Source organism: Myotis daubentonii, chromosome 9 (genome assembly GCF_963259705.1).
Source record: "Myotis daubentonii chromosome 9, mMyoDau2.1, whole genome shotgun sequence".
NCBI lineage: Eukaryota > Metazoa > Chordata > Mammalia > Chiroptera > Vespertilionidae > Myotis > Myotis daubentonii.
Genome location: NC_081848.1, coordinates 41,262,439 through 41,279,386, shown reverse-complemented (window position 1 = coordinate 41,279,386; position 16,948 = coordinate 41,262,439). Strand labels below are relative to the sequence as shown.

General features: G+C 52.1%; 1 protein-coding gene across 2 annotated transcripts in view; it reads right to left on the bottom strand.

Moving 5' to 3' along the window:
• Positions 1 to 1,102: 1,102 nt before the first annotated feature.
• The window catches only part of CHRDL2 (chordin like 2), a 32,885-nt gene continuing 17,039 nt past the window's right edge, over positions 1,103 to 16,948 (bottom strand). Inside the window, exons 4-12 of one of the 2 annotated variants that reach the window (XM_059710992.1) lie at positions 15,305 to 15,447; positions 12,586 to 12,679; positions 11,622 to 11,677; positions 9,812 to 9,980; positions 8,745 to 8,939; positions 6,410 to 6,583; positions 5,509 to 5,563; positions 1,942 to 2,034; positions 1,103 to 1,251 (exon numbers count right to left, since the gene is read on the bottom strand). In XM_059710992.1, the coding sequence (XP_059566975.1) occupies positions 1,161 to 1,251; positions 1,942 to 2,034; positions 5,509 to 5,563; positions 6,410 to 6,583; positions 8,745 to 8,939; positions 9,812 to 9,980; positions 11,622 to 11,677; positions 12,586 to 12,679; positions 15,305 to 15,447 (1,070 nt within the window). In that variant the 3' untranslated portion in view covers positions 1,103 to 1,160. The remainder of the gene's footprint in view (positions 1,252 to 1,941; positions 2,035 to 5,508; positions 5,564 to 6,409; positions 6,584 to 8,744; positions 8,940 to 9,811; positions 9,981 to 11,621; positions 11,678 to 12,585; positions 12,680 to 15,304; positions 15,448 to 16,948) is intronic. The other variant, XM_059710993.1, reaches the window with a different exon arrangement.

Genomic DNA, 16,948 nt, shown 5'->3' with positions numbered 1-16,948 from the left:
CAAAAATATGAGGATAGTGTAAGGAGCCTCTGAGACAACTTCAAGCGTACCAACATTTGCATTATGGGGGTGCCAGAAGAAGAGAGAGAGCAAGATATTGAAAACCTATTTAAAGAAATGATAGAAAACTTCCCCTACCTAGTGAAAGAAATAGACTTACAGTCCAGGAAGCGCAGAGAGTCCCAAATAAGAGGAACCCAAAGAGGACCACACCAAGACACATCATAATTAAAATGTCAAGGGCTAAAGACAAAGAGAGAATCTTAAAAGCAGCAAGAGAAAAGCAGTTAGTTACCTACAAGGGAGTGCCCATACGACTGTCAGCTGATTTCTCAACAGAAACTATGTAGGCCAGAAGGGAGTGACAAGAAATATTCAATGTGATGAATAGCAAGAACCTACAACTAAGATTACTCTACCCAGCAAGGCTATCATATGGAATTGAAGGTCAGATAAGGATCTTCACAGACAAGAAAAAGCTAAAGGAGTTCATCACCACCAAACCAGTATTATATGAAATGTTGAAGGGTATTCTTAAGAAGAGGAAGAAGAAAAAAAGAGAAAACGATACAAAATATCAACAACAAAATGGCAACAAATACATACCTATCGACAATTGAATCTAAAAATCAAAAAAACAAATAAGTAATCTAATGAACAGAATAAACTGGTGAATAAAATAGTATCAGAAGCAAGGAAATGGAACAGACTGATGATTCTCAGAGGGAAGGGGGTAGGGGTAGGGAAGAGATTAAACAAGGATCTTATATGCATATATGCATGACCTATGGACACAGATAATAGGGTGCCGGAGGCCTGGGGCGGGGCGGGAACCGGGTGAAGGGAGTCAATGGGGGGAGGGGTGAAATGGGACATCTGTAAGAATCTTAACCATAAAGATTAACAAAAAAAAAAAAAAAAAAAAAAAAAAAGCTCAGCAAACTACAAGAGATCAAGAGAAGAAAGAAACAGAGAACCAACAATTAACAAAATGGCAATAATGGCATAGTTATCTATAATCACTTTAAATGTAAATGGATTACCAGGTCTGTCTTGCACTCACTGTGCCAACACAAACTCAGCAGGCAGGATTGAAGGGTAATGCAACTTATTTATTAATATATAACAACAAAAATAATAAAGCTCATATCTGCAACAGTTTAGGTCTTTGTTATAAGGTCTTGGTCCCTTTGTCCAGACTCGCCATGACCTTCAGCTCCGGCGTCTGGGCTAGAAAGACGTTCCAGTGACCTGCATGGAGGAAAGCAGAAGAGTTGTGTGTGTAGGTGTGTGTGTGCTGGGGAATGTGGTGTGTGTGTGTGTGTGTGTGTGTGTGTGTGTGTGTGTGGCTGTTGGCTAGTGGCTGGTAGAGAAAAAACAGGGCAAGGAGAACTGTGTGGACCTGGGTTTGGAACCCACAGTGAGGAAGGAGGTGGTATGTCCAACATAACCCCCATATCCAGATCAGTTCTGGCACATGACCCCACCTTCAACCAACCAACAATTGGGGGCTGGGCTTGTTTCCTGACACTTCCTGGTGACACTGCCATCTGTGACTTCCCCACCACCTGAAGCCCAGCTGGGCCCAGTCTTCTTCAGTGCCGTGTAGAGCGAATTCAGGGCATCAGAAGGATGTGGTTAAGAGACTCCAGTAGAGAGGGAAGAGGCAGCAAAAGGGTTTGAGGCTCAGACCTCCCTCATCTCCAGCCCTGTGTCCCCCATCCCAAGACCAAACTCAGCAAGGCTCTGCTTTGTCCTCCAGCTCCTCAGCACTGGAGTTGAGAAATCTCTGGCGCAGACACCCACTGGATTCCTGTGCCGGGAACTGACGTCTGTGGCTCACAACCCCCCTCCCGGCACCAGCAGCCTGAAACTCCCCGAGAGGCCCTGGCCTCTAGCCAGGCTCTCTTCCCAGGCCCCAGTCTCAGCCCCAGGGCCCACCTTCGTGGGTGCCGGTGAGCAGCCGGAAGTTCTGTGCTTCTCTCTGGAAGTCTTGCTTCCTGACTTTCTTGATCTGAATCAAGTGGAAGATTCCTGAGGGCAGAAACAAGGGCATGAGCAGGCAAGGCAGGGCTGTGGATCAGGGAAACGGGGTGACTTAGACTTGGGATGGACCCTGTCACCTCCCTCCCCTCCCCTATTCTGATCAGAACCCCAAATCATGTGGACTAAATTTCCTAAGTATTTGGAGTCTGTTCTCCTGTCCTCACTGTCTCTCTCCCCATTCAGACCCCCTCATGTCTTGCTTGAGTCACTGCACTAGATTTCTGACCACTTTTACTCCCCCTCTAACCTATGATCCTACCTGCGGTCATTCAAAAATACAGTTTCCCTGTCATTCCCCTTCCCTGACCTCCTGTCGCCTCTCTGCTGGTCCTGCTCTGGTTTCCATCACCCTCCTGCTCTCATACCACTCACATGTCCACGATACAGAAGGGAGGGCTGAAGGAGGGAGGGAGCAAGGGAGGGAGGAAGGAAGGAAGGAAGGAAGGAAGGAAGGAAGGAAGGAAGGAAGGAAGGAAGGAAGATAAAAATCAGGACCCCTTCTACTCAAAACACTAACAAGTGTCAGGATTGTAGGCCCCCTTTCAGTGCAGTTCACCAGACCCCCCGAGTGGCATTGCCTGTGCTCCTGCCCTAACCAACTACTTGAAGACCCCCGAGGGCCAAGCGTTTACATGTGCCACCCTACCTGTTGGAGCTCCTTCTCCTATTGCCACCAAGGGCACTCCTTTCTACTCATCCTCCAAGCCTTAGCTGGGAAGTCTTCCTTCACCCCCCACCCCCAGGTAGTTACAACTTCCTTCTGCCATTGTCTATTCTTTTTTAAAAGTATATTTTTATTGATTTCAGAGAGGAAGAGAGATAGAAATATCAATGATGAGAGAGAATCATTGATTGGCTGCCTCCTGCACAGCCCATACCAGGAACTGAGCCTGCAACCCAGGCATGTGCCCTGACTGGGAATCGAACCTCCCAGTTCATAGGTCGATGCTCATTGTGTCACAATTGGAGCACAGACAAGGCCACGCCGGCCAGGCTCATTGTGTCTATTCTTGCCTCCCTACCAGTCTGGGAACTTCTGGAAGGCTTTCCTCTCTGGGTCCCCTAAGTCTGGCCCACATTAGGCATGTAGAATGAATGAATGAATGAATGAATGGAGGGAAGGAGAGAGGGAGGGATCAGCAAATACATGTGTACTCATTCTAGGCCAGGCCCTGAAGGAAGATGAGGTCTTATTCTGGCTCTCCTACTGTTTGCATTCCTTGGGGAGCTGGCCACTGGCACCACACATGGTGCTGAAGCCCTGCGTACATGGGCTGTGAGGTCGCACCAGCTGTTACCACCAGGGTCAGTGGCCAGAAAGAACAGATGCGACAGCAAGGCCTCTGGTAGGCCAATACCACCCTCAAGGAAACCAAGAACTGGCCTTGCTTATGGGAATCGGAGTGGGATCTCACCAAGGGCAATGGACAGCACAGACTCTGAGATTAAGGTCTAGGAAGCCAGAATGGCCTTGGGAACCCGAGCCCAGATGTCAAGGACCGGGATGTGGGAGAGGCTGACTCCAAAGGCCCAGGCTACATCGTGAGCATGAGATGGGGATGGGTCTTTGTGCTCCAGGCCTGCCACTGCACCCCCCCCCCCCCACACACACACACAAAAAACAACAACAACAAAAAATAACAAAACGACAAATTGGAGAGGAGGTAACAGGGACATAGGCGGGTCTGGAGGTGGGTGGGCGTGTGTGTAGTAGAGACCATCAGAGAGACCACAGGGGGACTTCCCTCCTAGGTCGGGGAAGGAACTGGGACCCCTTCTACTCTGGAACCCCAGAATATAAAAGGCCCTTAACCCTAAGCCAACTCTGTTCAGCTTCTGGAGCCTGGGTCTCTCCACGGTGGTGTGGCCACACTTAGCCCAGGTTTCAACATCTACCTGCTCACTTTGTCTCCAGGCCAACCCTCCCCTCCCTCTCCCAGCCTCCAAGGCCCACAGCTTCCAGGCTTCTGCATGAGAGAACAGTGCGTTGCCCACTGACAGTCACACCTGGGGAGTGTTTGACTCCCATGGTCAGGGATAGGGAGGCAGGGATAGGGAGGTGGATGGGGCACGTGGGCCACCCAGGAGGTCAGGAGATGAGGAGGGGGAGGCTTGTTAGTGACAGCATGGTAGGGCCTGGCACTGTGAAGTTGAAAAGCCTCTCCCCCGCCCCTACCCCACCCCCCACCCGCACCATTCCACCTTGTTTTTTTCTGAGAGGCCTGGTGGTAATGAGATTGGCCTGGAGCTACAATGTCTCCCTCTGCACCATTCTGGGCACCCCTTGCCCTTCCTCAGACACCTCCCTCGAAGCATTAGTTCATCTCTGTGGAGGCAGCCCTGGGGACAGTCAGACCTGAGTTTGAGTCTTTACTGCTTAAACTGTATGCCTTTGAGCAAGTTATTTTACTTCTGAGACTCAGTTTTCTTATCTGCAAAATGGGGCATTAATACATACCCCTCAGGTCTCTTATGTGGATTAAATGAAGCACATTATACATAGTGCCTGCTACTCACCAATCATAGGGCATACAAGTGTGGGCTTTGCAGCCGTCGCCAACCTTTCGGACCTCACGGACCACCGGTTGGCAACCGTGGCTCTAAAGCCAGAGTTTAAGGCCATTGCTACCACCCTGCCTGCCATGTGCCTTTCTAAATCCCATCCAGCCCCAGGCCCATCTCCCACGAAGCCTTCCTTGGTCAGCTCAGCTCCCAGTGAGCTCTTGCTGCACCCAAGTCGCCGAAAGACTATTCTCTGTGGTCCCAGCATTTGGTGGGCTGAGGGAAGTCCCAGAATAAACATACAGCCAGCACCTGACCTGTCCAGGGACCGATGGAATCTCACGGTACAAAAGAATTGCAAGGGGTACTCGCCAGCTGCTGGCAGAATCCCCACCCAGCCCTTGCCCCATTCTGAGGCTCTGTGAATGGAGCTTGCTCCCTCCCTTCATTACAGGAAGGCTCTAAGCACGAGAAAGTGCTTTCTCTATTGGCTGAAACCTGCTTCACCGCAATGCTGACCGAGTCAATAAGGTACGAGGAGAAGGATAGCGACATGGTTAGCACCTACTATAGGCCAGAGGCTGTACCTATGTTATTTCATTAATCCTCCATACGCCCTCCTCCCCAATTAACAGAAGAGAAAACTGAGGCCCAGAGAGGTCAAGTGAATGGCCCAGGCTACACAGCTAAGAAATGGTAGGAACGGGATTTAAGCCCAGGTCTGATTCTAAAGCCCCTGCTTGTTGACCCTTGCGGTCAGTCAGAACACAGCTGCTCCCTCTGCCTGGAGCAGTCCTTCAGAGCCATGAAGCCAGTGGTCCTGTCCCCCTGAGTCTTCTCTTCTCCAGGCTGAACGGCTCCGCTTTCTTCGTCCATTCCTCCTACGACAGGGGGCAGAGTAGAGCAGGGAAAGAGCCGCATCTGACGTCACAAGACATGGGCTCTAGCTCCTCCACTTACTGGCTGTGTGGCCTGGAGCCAGGTACTTCACCTCTCTGAGCCTCAGTTTCCTCATCTGTAAAATGGGGATAATAATACCTAACTCTCAGGATCGCTGAGCATCAAATGAGATAATGAACGTGAAAGCACCTTGTAAATTCTAAAGTGCTACACACATTGGTTATTATCATGTCATTATTTTTGTTATCCCCTTCCTGTCCCCTTCTTATTGTCCCCTCTTTTTCCACCCCCCAACCCCCAGGCAAACCCATCAGTAGTGAAAAGTGACCTTAGAACTAATTCACAATTAAAGGGTTTAGTTTGTTTTACTCTACCCAGGGGATTTATTTTTCTCAAGAGAGTCAGAAAACAGAACTTTCAGCAATTTCCTTATGAAAACGTCTCTTGACCTTCATTTGGTGACATGAGTAGCCTGTTGAATAGGGTGAGTTGCTCACAGAATGAGAACTATATTCTGATTTTAATTTACTGTGGAGTGATAGAACCTACCATATAGAAGAGGCTGGATGAGACCAGCCTCTCTGAGGACGCTGGGTGGGCCCTCCTGCCTGAAAAGACGCTGGAATTCTACTTATATCTCTTTCATCAGGGTAGGCATTACTCTGCCCTGACTCCTTGCAAGGTGCAACAACCCCTTCTCCCCAGGAGAGGGAGCACTTCCAGGCCCTGGCATCTCAGAGTTGGGGAGCTTATCAGAACTGTCAGAGAATCAGACAGAAGCAGCGTCTCCCTTTATCTTGGAATCAGGGACTCAAACCTGGAAGGCCTGCCATAGGCAGGTCTTCCTGGGCCAAAGGCACTTGGTCAACAAAACATGCCCAGAACGCCCCTCAGGGGCCTAGGAGCCCAGGAAAGAGGACAGATTTGAGGTCTGCCCGGCTGGGAGGACGCCGATGCTCACCTTTCACCAGCTTCCAGAGGTAGATGTCCACCTGCTCAGAGGCCTCACGCTCCAGGGCAAAGCGGCGCAGGTTGTCTGGACTTGGGGATACGGACGTGTGCACAAGGACCCGGCCCGGCGCCTTCGGACACCGGGTGGCGCTGATCTCACGGTGGCCGGGCTCTGCCTTGTCCTCTGGGAGACACAAGCAGCGTGTGAATGCTCTGTCTCCCCACCCCTGTCGGCTCAAAGAGAGGGGCCACTGGTCTGAATCCCCCTCAGGGTCTCCTGGTCCTGGCGAAACTTCTGGTGCCCTGGGAGGAGAAGGTCTCTGGGGAAGAGAGGGGCATCTCCCCCTGTCACCCCCAGTGATTAGCATATCAGAAAACTTCCCGCCATTCAGGGCCCAGCTCATCTTCCACCTCCTCCAGGCAGCCCATCGTTTCCTCCCACTCACAGCTTTTAAAACGCTTCATGACTTCCCGGGACTCCCACTCGTGCCCTTAACCCCACTTTGCCTTGTAATTGTTTCACTCGGGCGTGTTTTCTCCTTAAAAGAGAAAGGTGAAGGGCGGGAACCATGTCTTTCAAGTCTCTTGAGTCGCTCACACCAAGCACAGGCTCTCCGTGGACACACACAGAATGGAAGGTGTGAGAGGGCTAAGTGATGATGGCGGTGATGACGATGATGGTTGTGGTGGTGGAAGAGAGGACGATGATGGTGACGGTAGTGGCGGAAGTGGGAGGGTGTGGGGGTGAGGATGAGATGGTGGGGATGGTGGTAATTTTTTTTGTTGTTGTGCCGAATTGGATACAGTCTTAAAGTTTTGACATGTTGGAATTCCAAGAACATTCTCCGGAGCTCTCCATGTACCAACATCCCCTGACTATTTTTCAGGGCCCGAAGGACTAAGTCCCCAGATATACTAGACTTACTAGTTACGAAGCCCTTAGAGATGTCCAGCTAAGAGCTGTTACAGTCTCAATATTTTTAAAAGGAGATAGACTGGATGCTGATGGCGGGGCCCAAGACCAGGTCTGTTTGTGACGGAGCTCAGAGCGAGCCTCAGCCCATCTCAGAGAGGATTCAAGTTGAACCCCCACCCCTCGTGTTCCGGGCACCATCCTGTCATGCTCCCCCGCTGAGCCTGTCCCAACAGCATATTATTCTGATAAACAATAGTTATTCCTTATGTTTGGGTTTGATTTACAGTTCATAAAGCATTGTCATCAACGCTGTGTCTGAAGCTCAGAAAGGGAAAGTAACTTGTCCAAGCTCACAACAGTAAGTTGGGCAAGTAAAGAAGCCAGTAAGCAAGCTAACGTAAACGCAAATATCCTGATGTTAAGTGCGGGGGGGGGGGGGGGGGGGTAGGCGGAGACTTAGGGCAATTGTAGCCACCCCCCTATCTCATTTGTGAAGTAACTGAGTTGTGAGAATTAAACGAAACGTGTGAAACCCCCTGGTGCGAGCAGGTTCTTGATGCATGTTTCCTTCCTCTTCTTCTCCTCCGTTCCTCTCCTTTCAGCTTTTCCAACCCAGCCCTCCAGCCAGATGCGGTCAGGGCACAACCTCACCGTGCACTTTCTAGGCTGCAGGGAACAGGCCTGCCCCTCACATCAGCTACTGCTGACACGCACAGGCTGTGCTTCTCAATGACACACTCCGGCCCAAGTTCCCTTCGGCACACTCATCAATCCTCGGGCCACAGGGCATTGTTGAAAGAACTCAGCCGGCAGGTCTGGAAGCCTGAGTTCTCGTTCAGCTCCACTACTACTTCGCTGTGTGACAGGGAAGTCCCTTCTCTTCTCTGGGTCTCAGTTTTCCCGTACGTACTAGTGGATGAGGGTTGAAGGAAGACAACAGAGGCCAAAAGTATGGTCTTTGGAGTAAAGACAGATGAGGGTTCAAATCCCAGCTCTGTCACTGAGTCAGTTGTGTGACCTGGGACAGGTATTTATCTCCTCGTTCTGTAAAACAGGGATACCTGCCTTGTCCGCTGTGGTGAGGGTTCCACGAATCCATGCATGCAAAATACCTGCCTGGCACATGGTAAGTGCTCAATAAACATTGGCTATTTCTCTTAAAAGTCCTAATACCCTAAGATGTGATGACTTCACAGAGTTGGGAACACTATTTGATTCTACGTATACATGTTGGAAGCCTCTGACTGTCTCTGTAACAGTAGCTGGTTCTACAGATAATACATTACAAGTCTGGCATTTGCTGCTGCTGAGCTTCCAGCACTCTGTGCACCTAAAACCCTGCATCCTGTGGCCCTGCGCCCACACCCCGTCCACGTCAGAGCTGTTCACTCTGGCTGGTGCCCTCCCTGCCCCCAGCATCTCTTTGTACCTGGGCAGATCTTGCAGCACTTTCCCGCCACTTTCTCCGGGTGATGGCAGGGGTACTCAGCGGGGCAGGTCACCCGCTGGCAGTCCTGGCGGCCGTCCTGACAGGTGCACAGGATGCAGGGCAGGGGTCCAAAGGAGCGAAAGGCTGGATGCCACACCTCCCCGTGTGAGTACGTCCTTCCACCGTGCACGCAGGCTGGGCCAAGGAGGGCAGAGAGAGGAGGGTCAGTGCCTTGGACTCCAGCCAGAGTCAAGTCATCGGTGGGGGTGGGGCCTTGGAGAGCCCCTGCTCCACAGTCTGGCTCAGCCACATGGACTACAAAGTGCAGGCCAGGATACAAAACCGGCCCCACATCCCCGACACCACCCCCTGAGCACTCAGGGCTGTGACATGCTCAGTAAGGACTTGCTGAAGATGGAGACTCCTCCTCCCACCCTCACGGGCCCCTGTGGTGGAGCAAGGAGGGCGACGGCTCACAGTGGGAGATATGACATCCAGTTCTGTCACTGCCTTGCTGTGCAAGCTCTGGCAGGTCCCTCCCCCTTCCTCAGCCTCAGTGTCCCATCCGTACAGGAAAGGGCTGGGACAGACGCCTCATCGGGTGCCTCCCCACTCTGCTGCCATGGCTGCCCAGGGGCCTCCTTCCCAGTCCGTCCTGACTGTCCTCCTGCAGCCCAGCTCTGCTCGCTCCTTTTGTTGTCAAGAACTTTCCCTTAGCACTTCCTTAAGTTAGAGTCATTGATTGACATGTCTGGAGCCCCTCAAGGACAGGGACCATTTTTCATCTCTCTCTGTTCTGTGTTCCTCAATTCCCAGCAAAGACATGGCAGATGCTGGTTCTACCCCTAACTCAATACTCTGAACCTCAGTGTCCTCATCTGTCAAAGGGGGGAATCAGACCTTACGTCCTTTAAGGACACCTTCATTTTGGTGTTCTAGGCATCGATAAGCTCAGAGCCAAATTGAGATTGGAGAACCACTGTGTCAGGGTATAGGACTGGGAGGCAGGAGCAGTTGGAGGCCCCCCCTTTCCCACCTCAGGGGTTGGAGGAGGTTCCCATCCCCACCTTTCTTATGTTTCTCCTTCAGGACGATCTTGACTGTGGTGCTGCCTGCCCCCTTCGGTCGGAAGTGGCGAGGGATGAAGCCCAGAGGGGAGCTGAGCCCAGTGGGGGCTGGGGTGTCCGGGCCTCTCTTTCTCCCACCGTCCCCTGAGCACGGATCCTGGGAATGTCTCTGCAAATGGCAGGAAGGATCAAGATCACCGATAGGCCGCTGCCAGTGAGGGAGTAGCAAGGCCCAGGCTGCAGCGAGTGGCCTGAGGGTAGACGCCCGCATGATTTCCCAGGGAAGAGAGGGCTGGGCTAGGGACAGGAAGATCTGGATGGGGTCCAGGATGTTCTCAGACAGTGGATCTTTGAAAACTTGGAAGGTAGTGCTTTGGGCTGCCTTCCAAACAAGCCCTTCTTAGACCTGTCAGAGCCAGGGCCCTGGCACTGTGTGGGCAGAAGAGTTTGGGTCTTTATCTGGGTGACATAAGTGATCAGGGACCTGGAGAACTTAATGCTTAAGAAATAGAAGGTGAGAATGCAGGGAGGGTGAATGTCAGGAAACCCTTCTTTGAGGAGATTGAGGTGATGGGACAAGGAGACAGTCTCTGAAGGTCCCACCAGCACCCATGGGGCAGGAAGATGAGGAGCCGGCCCCATCCGGGCACAGAGGGACTCCAGAGCTCCAGCCCCGCCCTCCCTTCCTGAGCCCCTGGAATCCAAGATCCCAAGACCCTCAGCTCCAGACCAGATGGGAAGGGTGGCAGGGATAGCAAAAGGTGTGTGTGAGGGCAGCGTAACGGGGCAGGAGCTTTGCATAGTTTGGGGACTGGCAGCTCTAGGACACGGGAGAGGAGCCAGTGGCCTGGGGCAAGTGGCCGAGCTTTAACCTACCTCACCGACCCTACTCACTCCCATTCCTTCCTCTATAGCCCCTTCCTCTCTGCACAGTCTCAGCTAGTCCTTTGATGGCTGGACTGAGCCCACAGGAGCTCCCAAAGCAGAAACCCTATCTAAGGCCCCAACACAGGCCCAAGCCCCTAGGAGGCCCCTAGGAAATGCTTGTCAAATGGAATAGAGCAGCGGTTCTCAAGCTGTGAGTCGCAACCCCTTTGGGGGTCGAACGACCCCTTCACAGGGGTCGCCTAAAACCATCGGAAAACACATATATAATTACATGTTGTTTTCGTGATTAATCACTATGCTTTAATTATGTTCACTTGGTAACAATGAAAATACATCCTGCATATCAGATATTTACATTACGATTCATAACAGTAGCAAAATTACAGTTATGAAGTAGCAACGAAAATAATTTTATGGTTGAGGGTCACCACAACATGAGGAACTGTATTAAAGGGTCGCGGCATTAAGAAGGTTGAGAACCACTGCTCTAGATCAAGACTGAAAGGGGCCAAGACAGAGGGGGAACACAGAGTGGTAGCCCCCAGACAAAGAACCAGCATCTCAGGAGCCAGGTGGGGAAGGCTGACCAAAATGAGAGGCCACGCCCTCAGGGAACATGCTGCTCCGAGGTGGCCTGAGTAAGGACAGACACGGGCTCTGGATGGAATAGTATCAAAGGGGTTCCCAGGAGGGAAATCGGTAAGCTTGGGGCCTGCATCTGCATGTTTGGTGCTTTTTCCTGGCCCATCAGCCCTGATGGGAGGCTAAGGAGAGGGGCTGGACGTGGTGGGGCTCATGGAGCTGACCCAGGGGACAAATGAGAAATGAGGGTTACTTGCTCCACAGTCATGGAGACTTGAGCCCTGGATACCAGCTCACCGCACCTCCTCTCCCCACCCTGTCGGTGCATCTGTGTACTCACCGCCCCACGGTGTGACTGCGCAGTGTCCTCTTCAGCTGACTTCTCACTTGACCCATCTGGAAACCAAAGGGAAGTCCGATCAGCCTCTGCCTCCTCAGCCTTGCTGCCTGGACCGCAGGCCTCCCCCTCAGGCTCTGCCCCTCCAGGGCCTGGTGCTATCTCTGCAGCCCCCAAACCCCAGCAAGTCCCTTTGTCCCAGTGGGGCCTTATTCCCACTGCTCATCATAGCGTCTCCTCACATCTGGGTTGCTGCCCCAGTTTTCACACACTGACCTCCTGGTCACCATTAGGACTGAGCTGCTTGGCTGGGCCAGAGCTCTTGGTCAGTGCCCATCATGGACGGCCCAGAATCCCATCCCTGCGGGCTCAGTCCCAGTCCCCTGGGCAGCCACTAGACCAGGGGTGGGCAAACTTTTTGACTCGAGGGCCATAATGGGTTCTTAAACTGGACCGGAGAATCGGAACAAAAGCATGGATGGAGTGTTTGTGTGAACTAATATAAATTCAAACTAAACATCATTACATAAAAGGGTACGGTCTTTTTTTTTTTATTTCAATAGAACAGCCAAATGGGCCAGATCTGGCCCACGGGCCGTAGTTTGCCCACGGCTGCACTAGACCAATGGAAGCTAGCGGCTGGGGGACAACCTCTTCCTCTTCCTCTACAACCCCAGGCTTTCCTGAGAAGCAGAAGACGATGTAGAATATAGGTGACACTTGATATTAAGCAGAGGCAGCTGCCCAAGGCATCCTTACATTGTTTCTCCCTCCTTCCTGCTCCCTGGGGTGGCAATAAAAACACACAGCAGCCCTCAGCCTTCTGCTGGGCTAAGCCCCCACCCATGAGGAAGGAATGGTGTGCTACATGCTGAGTGTCTCGGGGGTTCCCCCTGCTCTAACAGTCCATGTCTGGGTCCGGGGGGGTGAGGTGGGTGGGCACTGCCATTTCTAGGGGCAGACTCACTTTTGCAGGCCTGGCAGCAGGAGCTGGGCAGTGGGAGGGGTGTAGGGCAGCCTGGTTCCGGGCAGGTCATGAGGCCACAGTAGATCTGGCCCTCCTGACAGACAGAGCAAAGGGGAGTTGGGAGATGAGCTCTGATGAGGACCAGCCCCTGCCCTGGGAGCATATCGCCTTGAGGTCTCCCCTGAGGTGGGAGAGGGAGGGAGCAGCAGCGTGGTGTGGGCAAGGCCCAGCCAATACAGAAGAAGGGTCCTCTGTACCCCCCCACTCCCACTCCAGGCCCTGAAGTAGCATCATCCTCCGGCTTCTAAAGCGTTTTCACACCCCGTCTCTCCGTAGGCTCTCACAGCCACTGGGTGAGGTGGGACCCTTCCCACCTACAGATGGGGAGAGCCTGCAGGGGCGCCTAGCCTGCTAAGTCAGAGACACGGCCGGACAGAATGGACTAGAGCCCAGTCTTCGGGCTTTTCCTACTGAAATCAATGTCCTCTCCCCTGGCCTGGAAAGGGGGACCCAGCATTAGGGAGGGACATTAGTGGGGGATACCTTGGGCTCACCATGCTCTCACGAAAAACCCTACATCTGAAACTTTGGGACTCAGCCCAGAAAGGCAACACTGCAGGGGAAAGGGCCTTCTGGGAATCAGGCGGTCAGATAACCTTTGATGAGTCACTTCTCTTCTCTGGGCCTCAGTTTCCTCCTCTGGGAAATGGGGGCACACCCATCTGGGCTGTGAAGATCAAGTGAGGGGACAGTTGTGAAAAATCCTTTTTAAAATGTAAGGCATTTTTAAAATGGAGGAAGTGATATTACCTCAAGTCCTTTCCTTATTAGTATCTTTTCCAGTGAGTCTGTAAAGCAGTGGTTCTCAACCTGTGGGTCGCGACCCCTTTGGGGGGCGAACGACCCTTTCACAGGGGTCGCCTAAGACCATCGGAAAACACATATATAATCACATATTGTTTTGTGATTAATCACTATGCTTTAATTATGTTCAATTTGTCACAATGAAATTGGGGGTCACCACAACCTGAGGAATTGTATTAAAGGGTCGCGGCATTAGGAAGGTTGAGACCCACTGCTCTAAAGGATTCTGTTCCCTCAGACAAGGCCAGAAGTCAGACCCATATAAACAGGCATGAGAAGAAGTAAGGGGGGGGACCCAAGTATTCAGGGAGAAGGGAAAGAAATCACAAGAATGCTTTCGCCACCCCACCATCATCATGTCTGTCCTTTCCTGCAGCCCCCCTACACCAGGCCCTTGTCACCTCATAGGAAGCAGATGCAGGAAAAGGAACGTGGGTTTTGGAGTTATGTGGCCCTGGGTCTGCATTCTGGCTCTGCCACTTGACTAGCTGGGTGACTTTGGGGAAGTTGCTTAACTGCTCTGAGATTCAATTTCTTCATTTGAGATCCTTCTCCTAGAGCAGTGGTTCTCAACCTTCTGGCCCTTTAAATACAGTTCCTCATGTTGTGACCCAACCCATAAAATTATTTTCGTTGCTACTTCATAACTGTAATGTTGCTACTGTTATGCATCGTAATGTAAATATCTGATCTGCAGGATGGTCTTAGGCGACCCCTGTGAAAGGGTCGTTCGACCGCCAAAGGGGTCACGACCCACAGGTTGAGAACCGCTGTCCTAGAGTCTTTGGGAGCTTGTATATAAACATGAGACATTTCTATGAATCTAGTAGGTACCATGGAGGACTACAGAGTAATATTGGCCCTGCAAAAATAATCACTCTCTGGGTTGACTTATAAGTAGTCACCCTCATTTGTAAGTGGTTTGCTCGGCAGCACGGATACTTTAAGGGTCAGAGCCCTACTGAGGGGATGGAGAAGGAGGCTGAGAGAAGTGACTCATCAAGGTCACACAGGGAACCATGGAAGAGCTAGAGCTCCAACAGGGGTGTCCAGCACTAGTCTAGACCTCCTCCCCTTGCGCCACTGCTAAATCTGATGATTATTTTACACAGAGAGGACACTGGTCAGACTCCATATGTGTGCAAAGGAACTGGGGCCCAGAGAAGTTTGGTGACCAGATAGTAAGGAAACCTGGAGAGCAGGAGTTTCTCCTGACAAGGCCCAGGCAAGCAGCTGAGTGACAGGCTGAAAACCTCTGCACACCTGTGGCAGGGCCATACCTACAACCCCCAAATGAGGAGGGTGAAGGCTTTCCAGATCAGACCTTGTTTGGCTTCAGTCTCGGTACCCTGCAACACTGCAGAGTCAGCCTTGCCTGTTCCTAGGCTCAACTGACTACATACAACGGGGGAGTTTAGGCAGCTTCAGGTTAAATTCCATTTGCTACAATCTGGCCCTGTCTCTGTGCCCCAGAGCTGATAACTGATTATTCACTCACTCATTCATTCATTCATTCATTCACTCGACAAACATTAAAGGCATCCTCTGTATGCCAGGCCCTGGGCCAGGAGCAGTGGAAGATAAAGAAACGAATTGGGTATGGCCCCTCCCCTCCAGGAGTACAAAGTCTACTGGAGAAAACAAAAACAAGCCAATGTCAGTGCCAGGTGACCCGGCTGTAACAGGCAGCGCAGGAGGGTGCAGAAGCCCAGAGAAGGGCAGGTGCTCCTGAGCCCATTCACTGTCGCTTTGCTTTGACCAGGGAGAACCGCCTCCCTCCCTCCCAGCCCACACCACCAAGCTTTTCAGGCCCAGACCGCGGGCCTGGGCTAAAGTGAAGGCAGGAGCTTCTTACGGTACAGCTGCAGAGGACACACTGGTTGGGCAGGCGGGAAGGGAACAGCTCATGGGCACTGAACATCTCTCCGTGCTGGTACAGGGTCCCGTTGTGCTGGCAGGACTTTGGGGGGGCCCGGAGCCCAGAGGGCGTGTGAGGTTCTGCGGGTGGGGAGGGGCAGGAGGAAAGAAAAATGAGGTTCCACGTGGATCTCAGAACTTTGCCAGAATTAACTGGGCCACTTTTCTGAAGATTTTGGATTTTAGCATCTCTTGGCATTTAAACTGAGTTCTGGCCTTCTTCTTCCCAGACAGTCCCCCTATCAGCTAACCAAGAAGAGGTCCTGCTGACACCTCCATCTGACCTTGTCACTCCCTCCCATGGCTCCTCACCATGGCCTTTCAGCCCCCCAGTGTCTGAGCTGGTCCCGACCAGAGCCAGAGGCCAGGCCAGAAACCTCAGGTCCACTGCGCCCCACTCAGTGGGGACCTGGATCAGTCGGTGAGCGTCCATGGGGCACCTCCTAGTGCTAGGCACTGCTCTAGGTGCTGGGGACACAGTAGGAACAGAACAAAGTCCCTCATGGGGTGACATCCTAGTGCAGTCAGCTGGGATGATCGAGACCAGTGATGGCGAACCTATGACACGCGTGTCAGAGGTGACACGCAAACTCACTTTTTTGGTTGATTTTTCTTTGTTAAATGGCATTTAAATATATAAAATAAATATCAAAAATATAAGTCTTTGTTTTACTATGGTTGCAAATACCAAAAAATTTCTATATGTGACACGGCACCAGAATTAAGTTAGGGTTTTTCAAAATGCTGACACGCCGAGCTCAAAAGGTTCACCATCACTGATCTAGACTGTCCCTGTGTTCGGGGTAAGCTCCTGTCATTCACTGGTCACCAGAGCCTCCCTCCCCATCACCTACCGATTAGCCAGTGTTCATCCTGCCAGGTAGAGGGGCAAGCCTCTAAGGCTCCCATCCTGAGAGGACCTACTCATCCTCTCAGACACCTTTACTAAACACCTCTGTACCAGGCACTGTGCTAGGCATTGGGAATGGAGTGCTGACAAGACTCAGCCCCGCCCATCAAGAAACTCACAATCTGATTGGCAAAGAGACATTCCATAAGCGGTGATGCTGTCGCATGGTAAGGGCTGGGGCACCGAGGGGTAGCCACTAACTCGGCCAGCACATGTGGGTGGGGTAGTCAGGGAATGATGTCTGAGCTGAGTCATGAAGAACATGTAGAGCCAGGCAGGCAAAGTGGCAGGAGAGAGAGAGAAAGAGAGAGAGAGAGAGAAAGAGAGAGAGAGAGAGAGAGAGGTGCATGTGAGGAAGAAGGGGCCTGGGCCAAGGCATAGTCAGCAAGGAGTGGTCAGGATTCCTGGAGTCAACCTCAGTCAGAAGGAGGCATGATGCCCCCTCACTAGGCAGGACGAGGCTCCGAGCTCCTGCCCCCTGAGGGAATCCCGAGCCAAGAATCTCCGTGACCCAAGGCAGAGCCACGGTCAGATCCCACTGCAGTCCCACCTGGAAAGTGAGCCCCTCTAATTCCACTCCACACAAGTGCCTAGCTTCCCAGGAGAGCCCTGGCTTCAGAGCCGAGACGGAGCCGTAATGTGGAGCCTCCCGAAGCCCCTTCCTGATGCTTC